This window comes from Oncorhynchus nerka, linkage group LG24, assembly GCF_034236695.1.
Source record: "Oncorhynchus nerka isolate Pitt River linkage group LG24, Oner_Uvic_2.0, whole genome shotgun sequence".
Taxonomy (NCBI): Eukaryota; Metazoa; Chordata; class Actinopteri; order Salmoniformes; family Salmonidae; genus Oncorhynchus; species Oncorhynchus nerka.
Genome location: NC_088419.1, coordinates 16,171,786 through 16,180,181, shown reverse-complemented (window position 1 = coordinate 16,180,181; position 8,396 = coordinate 16,171,786). Strand labels below are relative to the sequence as shown.

At 42.0% G+C, this 8,396-nt stretch overlaps 1 protein-coding gene across 3 annotated transcripts; it reads right to left on the bottom strand.

The window, feature by feature from the left end:
- Positions 1 to 1,933: 1,933 nt before the first annotated feature.
- On the bottom strand, positions 1,934 to 7,870 carry LOC115107563 (uncharacterized). Of its 3 annotated transcripts, none has more exons than XM_029630976.2 (21): positions 7,779 to 7,870; positions 7,635 to 7,705; positions 7,461 to 7,580; positions 7,260 to 7,384; positions 6,875 to 7,018; positions 6,665 to 6,754; positions 6,416 to 6,580; positions 6,226 to 6,313; positions 5,928 to 6,145; positions 5,625 to 5,781; positions 5,186 to 5,394; positions 4,859 to 4,976; positions 4,383 to 4,594; positions 3,966 to 4,080; positions 3,681 to 3,850; positions 3,189 to 3,283; positions 2,981 to 3,111; positions 2,648 to 2,837; positions 2,341 to 2,482; positions 2,138 to 2,258; positions 1,934 to 2,048 (listed from the first exon to the last, which is right to left on the bottom strand). In XM_029630976.2, the coding sequence occupies exons 1-21, from the start codon at positions 7,796 to 7,798 to the stop codon at positions 1,966 to 1,968; spliced, it is 2,784 nt and encodes a 927-aa protein (XP_029486836.2). In that variant the 5' UTR covers positions 7,799 to 7,870; the 3' UTR covers positions 1,934 to 1,965. The 3 variants fall into 3 exon arrangements, with proteins under 3 accessions (XP_029486836.2, XP_029486837.2, XP_029486838.2); XM_029630977.2 differs by having other exon boundaries at positions 7,461 to 7,556; XM_029630978.2 differs by lacking the exon at positions 1,934 to 2,048 and having other exon boundaries at positions 2,170 to 2,258; positions 2,341 to 2,429.
- Positions 7,871 to 8,396: the final 526 nt, after the last annotated feature.

Sequence of the window (8,396 nt, the reverse complement as noted above, 5' to 3'; positions counted from 1 at the left end):
ACAGAAACAAGGGTATGCATATTCTTGATTTCATTTGAAAGAAACTGAAGTTTGTAAATGTGAATTGAATGTAGGAGAATATAACACAATAGATCTGGTTTAAATACAATAAACTTGTATCATCTTTAAAATGAAGACAAATCAAACATTCAGATCGGATGGGGACAATCAGTGAAAAATAAGAGGGCAACCAGTACTTGTGCAAAGTTTCAGAATGTTTACTTCCAAAAATAGTGTGCTATGATTTATCATGAAGTCACCCAAGTGTCCCACACAAGTAGCCCAAATGTACCCAAATTGGTGAAGTTAAAGTTATTCCATTCTAAACATCCCCCAAAATGAAAAAAAAAAAAAAAAAAACACATTTACAAAATAACAATTTCAATATTTTGAAGACCCTCAGTCCTCTACACAATATTATGCTGCGGATGCCAGGTGCCATAGCACCTCCATGCCTGCAGAAATACATTTGGGTAGATGAACACTTGTGGCAGGAGCTGGATGAACCAGCTTCAGTGGGGGATGGACCCCTTGGCACTGGGGGCTCCCATTGAGTCAGTGTCACTGAAAGAAAATGTTACGTTAGAATAGTTTCACATATGAGCCCTGTATCAGGTATAATAAGAGTACAGGGTACATAAGGTTGAATATACCTGCTAGATTTGTCTGATTTATTTTATGACATCAGCTAGATCAGTCTTTAGATTAGACCAGCTGTATCTACAGCTGTCTCCATTTCACTTTGGCTATTGTGGGCCTGCCCTCCCCACAGCCTCAAAGCCATTTCACAAATAATATTTTTACTCATTTCAAAACAGCATTAGCATGAGAAGAACTTACTATTCCAAAACGATGTCCTCGCTGTTCAAAGAAAATATTCCTGTTTGGGATTCGCTAAATGAATCATCGATGAAGCTCTTCTAAAATTGTGCACATCTTGACTTAAATCGCCACACTGATTGATATAAACAGCTGAATATGCGCTTTACCAAAACACTGTGAGCAACATGCGTTGCTCCTTCCGGTATGAATTGTCAATGAACCTCTTTTTCACTGGAGTTTACTACATGGGTTGGTCTTCCAACAAACATATTGCCGTTTACCTCAGCTCATTAGCTATCTACCCAGCTAGATTAAGCCGATCAGTGGTCATTGGGTTAAAATACACGCAATCAACTGAAACAGCGGGCAAATCATTGGTGCACAATGTTATTACTAGGCTTCAAAAGCGTTCTTTCAGTCAATACTTCCCACAAAATGACCCTTCAGGTTTGGTTGTGTTAATAAAAACCAGTTGAGTGCAATGAAACCAAACATGACTGGAAAAGTTGTGTATTTACCTCGAATGTGTTGTCGAAAATGGAATGACAGAATTCACTACACAACGTTCACAAAATGTTGTTAGGCTATAAAAATGGAATTTAGCAAACAAAATACCATTCATTGTGTAACAATGAATTTTGGGATTGCAAACAGAGGGAGTTCGTCAGAGGTAAACTATTTATTTTATTGCAGTTTGTGATTGTTACCCCTGTGCTGGTTGAAATAGTTTATGGGGCTCTCTCATAATCACATTGTATTCTTTTGCAGTAAAACCTTTAAATCTGACAAAGCAGCTGGATTAGCAAGATTCTAGGTTTTCGAAACATGTGAGACACTTGCATTTTCATGAATGTTTAATATGACTATTTATGTAGCGATCACCATATGTTGTTTAATTTCATCCCGCTACCGGGTTCCATGTGCAGAGAGGTTAAGGTAAATGTTGACAAACTAACGAGTAGAACAAGCTGCAACTAAATTTAGAGTTCTTAGCTACAGTGCCAATATTGTCTGGCACTACATGCTGTTGAAGTGGCCTAGTGAATAGCTATTGAGTCTAATTACATGGAACAAGCTCTGCAAAAAGAGTTAGTGGAAACAACCAATGTGGTGAGACTTAAACAGAATAAGATTTATTATATTTCAGAACAAGTTGGAGTCAGAGAGAAGAACAGGTCCAGATGAGATCTGTTTCTTATACTGGCTGGCATCTGCAGCGCTAAGACCTAGAACAAGAGCAGACACCAACTTTAGAGTCTGGAGGACATACTGATAAGAGCCATCAGTGGCCAGAAATAAGACAATAGAACCTTACCTTTTTTTGTGTCAGTTGGTCCGAGAGAGTTCGCATAACTCAGGGCATTTGCACACTGGCCTGAACAGATGCCATCAGGTTTGGTGGTGTCACAGAGGACTGAGTCACAATGAACAAAGAGCTATGGAGAGAACATCGTATTTAAAATATACCTCAGGCTAGCATCTAAGAGAAGAGACTTTCTAGAGGAAAGTCTGAATCACCTGTTCTTTCAGAACTGCATCATCCTTGGTGAAGGTGAACATCTTGATTGAGAAGCGTTTGATGTGAGCTGGGACCTGAATCCTTGTGTCTGCAACGACGGGATGGAAGACAGTGAGGTAGAGGTCATCAGGATTCTCACAGCTGAGAGTTGGAGTGGGCAAGAGAATACAAATCATGAATACTGGGCTGTATTCATTCATAACACTGTTTTGGGCAAGTAATCCATTCATGTCAGCCAGTTTACTAGTGAATGAGACTACTTATTCTGCCTAAAGTGAACCCAGAAAAAAAAAACATGTGCGCTACCTGTCAATGATGAGGTCCCAGCTAGGAAGAGAAGTCCTGTCCTTGTGCAGTGTGGCCCAGCAGTTCTCCAACACCACCTCTATTTTAGGGTCAGTGGACTGCATCAGCTCCACCTCAAAATACAGAGGCTGTCTCAAGTACTTTTCCACTGGGTAGTCCTCCAATTGGTAGAATAAGGCATAAGAGCTATCTGAAAGAGAGCCAGTGAACAGAATCTACATGAATGTTTATGACATTAACATGATTTCTTAATTTGTCAAGAAATGTAGTTAAGTTTAGAACAAGTAACCCAAGCAGTCTGATTTGGGACAGTCGCACTTATACTCATCTTACCCTGAGACAGTCTGATTTGGACCACCAGATGTCCCACCCCAGGATCTGCCACAGGGTTAGTGCTCCTTGGGCTAGCACGGAATGCCATGGTCTTTGTGTAGTTGTGCAGGTAGTAGCAAGAGATGGTGTGCCTGAAACATGAGGGCCAAACAGTGACAAAACGCACAGGATGGAAAAACATTCACAACATAGTGGCATGTATTCTTACCGATACTCTTGAGTGAAGGGACCTTTCCTACTTGGTTTGCCTGTGTTGTATGGCAGGGCAATTTCATTCTCATACACCATGACATTGTCAAAGAACTAGAAAAATAAGAATTAGATATGCAATATTCCAGTGCAGTTTGAAGAATGTCATTAACGATACAGATGTCAAATCATAATACATGGGTCCATGTGCATAGTGTCAGTAGGTGTGCTGATCAAATCCTAGATCGCGCATTGTGTCCCACACAACTGCGGTCATCATGTATGCATGGTCCCTTTAACCATATCTACCTCAGCCTGACTAACCGGTGTCTGTACGTAGCCTTCCTACTTCTCAAGCATTTCTACCTACCGGTCACCTAATACCTTTTTGGCACTATTGGTTAGAGCCTGTAAGTAACATTTCACTGTAAGGTTGACACCTGTTGTATTCAGCGCATATAACAAATAAACTTTGATTTGAAATCCACATAATCTGATGAGTCAGTCTTACTTTTCTTGTGGTGCCACAGGAGTTGAGTTTGAAGGAGAAGAAAGCAAAGCGGTCATTGCTGAAGGCTGGTTTACATGACTGGTCCCTCAAGGTCAGGTTCTCAGGGTTCAAGTTGCTAACAGATTCCACCTTAACCGCCAGTGCAGTCGCCGTGCCGTTGGCGTAGCACTCTGAAATGTGTTCAAAACAAGTACAGATAAGTCAGTCTCTATTGACCTAATGTGAAGCTGCATTCTGGTAATATTTTAAGCAAATGTGTTAAAGTGACATTAAAATAGAACAAACCAGTTGTAGTCAGGGGGAAGTAGCAGGCAAGTGAAAGGTCATCTAGTTGCCACATGTTAGGCATCTCCAACAGCAGCAAGTCCACTCTGGCTCTGATAGATTTGAAATTAACCAACTGGAAAGCAACAGTTCCTTTTAGTTCAGGGGTAGGTAACTAGATTTAAACAGTTCCTTTTAGTTCAGGGGTAGGTAACTAGATTTAAACAGTTACTTTGAATTAATGGTCAGAACATAATTTAACTGAAAATAAACCAAGAGCACATTTGACAATGTAACCATCATTTAAAACTCCTTAAAATAAACTTTGTGGGGCAAATAAAATCACCTTGTTGCCAGCCCCTGATGCATTAGGCAGTTCAATAGTCATCCGAGGCATCGTGCACAGAGTTAATAGTAATCATGGATCAGAACACATACCTCAAATGCTGCGGCAGGTGCAGTGAAGGGCACTACGATACTGAAGTGTGTGCCGTTGCCAGTGAGACTGTACAGCTTTGCCAGCTCAATATCCAGCTCCCTCCATGAACCAGCATGAAGCATCATGGTCTGGAAGTTATCCTGTTGGCTCCCGTATTTAACAGAGAAGGAGAAGTTCTCCTGGTCGCAGCTGCCAGTGATTGTGGGAAGAACTAAGACAGAAAATGCAGCTAAGGAACAAGTTGATCTGAAGCACTGGATGGGTGCTCATCCTGGGCCCAGTTTCCCTATTGGATAGGATTAAGTACATTGAAGTAGAAACAAAAATTGTTGCCTTCTATTCCTATGCATTTAATCAAGTGAAATGCATAGGAATAGAATCTGCATGGAAGTCAACAATTGACTAGCTTTAATCAGATACCTTACTGGGTCCTGTAGTCACTGAATCTATTGGTATTTAACCTAGGTGGCCTTACCAACATCTTCCCGGGAGGCCTCCAGCTCAGCAGGGTGGGGGAAGGGTGTTTGGTCAGGCAGGACGAGCAGACCGAAGACCAGAGGGAGGAAGTACACAGTTGTAAGGGGATCAGGGTTCTGCATATTTGAAATAGAAAAGAGCATTACATGTTGGTCATGTCACACATGAGGCAAGTTTCAGATGCAGAATTTAGTCAGATTTACTGTGAGCCAAAACACCAAGTTGCCCTTCACAAAATCCTGTTCATATATACACACCACATAAGCAATGATCTTTTACAGACCGAGTCAGTCATTTCAGTAGTACATTGACCGAAAGAACATACTTGTTTCAGGACTAATTCATCTGAGAAGGGCACTCTTATTGAGAAGGTCTTGGAGCCGTTAGCAAAGTGGTGCTCCTGGACATCGAAGCCTCTGGCATTGCACTCTGCAACAGTTAGCACCCTGGTAGTAAAGGTGATGTTCATCAGCTCCACATCATGGAGGAAAATCCCCAGAAGGATGTCAAACACTCTCTGCTCATGAACTGTGTCTGGAAGAGAGACCATAGCATGGGTTAAAGGTAAACAGAAGTTAACAAGTATTCCAGAAATGGATTAAAGTACACCTGACAATGTAATATTTTATACCAGGGAGTTCAGTTACCTCCTTGGAGACTGGGACAGCATCTGCTAGAGTGGAGATTACTGCCAGACTAAGTGTTTGAACTGTAAACCATCCTGAAGAGAACACCTGCTTTCAGTACCAGTGAAGCAGACTTACTGTCAATAACATGTGGAGGTCTGGGCATCAGAGGGGTTGTGATGGGGAAGAGGACTTTGTATCTTGTGTCAGCCTGTGTGTTTTCTGCCCTCCACAGCAACTCAAGCATCGGTTCAATAGTGTAGGTTATGTGGTAAGCATAATCTGGGGCATGACTCTGCAATCAATACATTTTTTATAAATCAAGCAACTCAAGACATGTTTTGTTCATTAGGCAGATGAAAATACAGTGAAACAATTACATAAACACATTATATGGGCTAGAGAGTTCTGGCCTAATGAACAATATGCAAGTAATCCGACCTTGTAGTAGCCGTCGGGGGACCCCACTGGAATCTCAATGATGACGTGAGACTCTGTGACAGACAGCTTGTAGTGTTTAGCAGCCATCTTGGTTTTGTCCAGCCTCTGGCCATAGATGCCCATGTGTGTCTCCAGAATCTTAACAGCACTAGAAATCAGCGGGGTGATACGGCGAGGCACATGCCAGGTGATGACCTCCTCAGTGAAGACTACACCACCTGACCAATTGGGCAAGATACAATCAGAAATGTGCTGCTTTTGTATAAAGCCAGAGATCCCCTTTAGAAAGCATATGTACCAGTAGGACAGGCAGCAGCTGAATCCACAATCAAACTGCCAATCTTGTAAGTGGACACACTGAAGACCTCCATAGGAACTCCAGCCACCTGGTGAGAAAATAAATTATTAGTCACATGGCATGTTCTAACCAATATGTCATGATCACAGGGAAGTGAACCAAGAAAATTGCTTAGGCCAGTGATGATCACCTCTACGGAATAAGTCTCTGCCATGTTGTAGGGGCTTCGGATCACCAGTCTTGTTTGGGTCATCATTGCACCATAACCAGCCCGCTGAGCATCAGTCAGCAACATGACCTTGGGGTCAGGAGTGTGGAATGTCATCTTCCAGATGCCATTTGGAGCAACGGCGGCCTGTGGTGGAAAGGAAATAGTAACTACAGACAAGAAATGGAGCCATTCCACGTGTATAAAAAAATGCATCTTAAAATGACATACATCAGGGATGGCATTTTCCCAGGAATCATGAACCTGCTGGCCAGCAACCATTTTGACAGGGGTCTCTGGAGTGACCATGAGGCTTGACACCTGAACAGAGCAAATCACCAAGGCTTGATCAATAAATTATACCCCAAAGTATTACACCCCCCTTAAAAAAATATATAAAAATAGTAAAACCAAATCTAGGGATACTCCCAAGGGCCTCACCTCCATGTAGTTCCTGTCACAGAGAATTTCCCGGGAGGCCCAGGGGGAGTAGCTGCACGTCTCGGTCACATCATGCTCAACCTGCTCTGAAAGGCCATCTCCATACAGTCGGAGTCGCAGGCCAAAGGTGAACACCACATCCGCCTAAGGAACAAATCACTTAGTACTGGGTCCCTTTCATTAGGCATGCAGCATAAGAGTAGCCAAAACAGGGAGGGACTACCTGGAATGCCAATTTTCCATTATGGGCAACTTGGCATATTTTGCCCTAAATAAATACTTTCCACAAGTTGAAATGTATACATCAGCTGATAAGACTAAGAGCAAGGTTGTCAATGGACCAGGTAGTTGTCATTTAACCACATTATCCCTTTTGGAAATGTACCTGGTTGTCAACATAACAGCCCAACAAGGATGCGAAGACTTTGGTGTTGCCCCAAGGGTCAGACTCAATGCTGTATCCACACTGGGCAGCCAAGGTGTGCGACAATGGTATGATGTCAGTGCCATCTGAAAGAACAGTTGCAGATTACACTTAAAAATAATGTTCACACCAACTTTTAATGACTTCAGTACTTAGACTCACCGATGGCATCAATTTCTAGCTGGCTACCCACAGCCAGAGTCTTGTCCAATGTTAGCCTCAAGACATTGCCAAGACACGCAGACTGCAAACCATTATCTAGAGAGAAGATACCAGTAAATCCTACAGAGCAGCATTAGTCAGGTACTCAACTTTATACAATTAGGAAGAACTTACTTGAACTAGGCTTGGAACTTGGCCTCCGGAACTGACCAGAGACAGCAACACTCAGCAAAATCCATGGCACACTAAAATGAGAGTACCACATATAAATCAAACATTTATGAAACATTAAAAACTAAAAAACACTAAGATACTTACAGATGTCTAAAAACACACATCACACCAAATCGACACTTTGGCTTGTAAGCAGCAACAAAAACCCACACGCAGCACCGAAGGCAACTGTACCACTGGAATACTGTGCTTGATCCCCTCCCCAGGTGTTTTATCTGGTATCCAATCACACTGGCCACAGGTGATAGTCATTATCAATCAATGGCCCACACTCATAGTTAGTTAGCTGTAATCAGAGGACAGAACCGTCAGATTGAAACGCGTTGGATATGCTTCTCTTTCATGTAGAGAAAGTAACAATTTTAGCTCTATAAGTTGTATTTATATCTGAAATGTTATCAGGGAGGTGATCAGCGAAACAATGAAAAGTAGGGCAAAGGGGATTATGGATTATGTCTAGATGTGATACAGGTTTTGTCAAATTGAGTTCAAAAGTAGTTTTTTTGTGCATTTTAGCTAACCCTTTTCCTAACCTTAACCTACTTCTCCTAACCTGCTACATGAATTATTCTAACCTGCTGCATAAGTTCTCCTAAAGCTGCTACGAAAAGTCAATTTTGACAAAAGCTCTCTCCCTTCTAGACAAAATCGGTTTTACTGGCCTATTTCAATAATAGCATTAATAGTTTACACAGGCAGCCT

Excerpts from the sequence above, each read along its gene's own strand:
- LOC115107563 (XM_029630976.2), bottom strand. The coding sequence starts at position 7,798 with ATGTGTGTTTTTAGACATCT. Across the intron at positions 6,146-6,225 it reads AGCTGCTGCCTGTCCTACTG|GTGGTGTAGTCTTCACTGAG; the intron begins GTACATATGCTT and ends CCAATTGGTCAG. Across the intron at positions 2,049-2,137 it reads ACCAACTGACACAAAAAAAG|GTCTTAGCGCTGCAGATGCC; the intron begins GTAAGGTTCTAT and ends CTCTTGTTCTAG.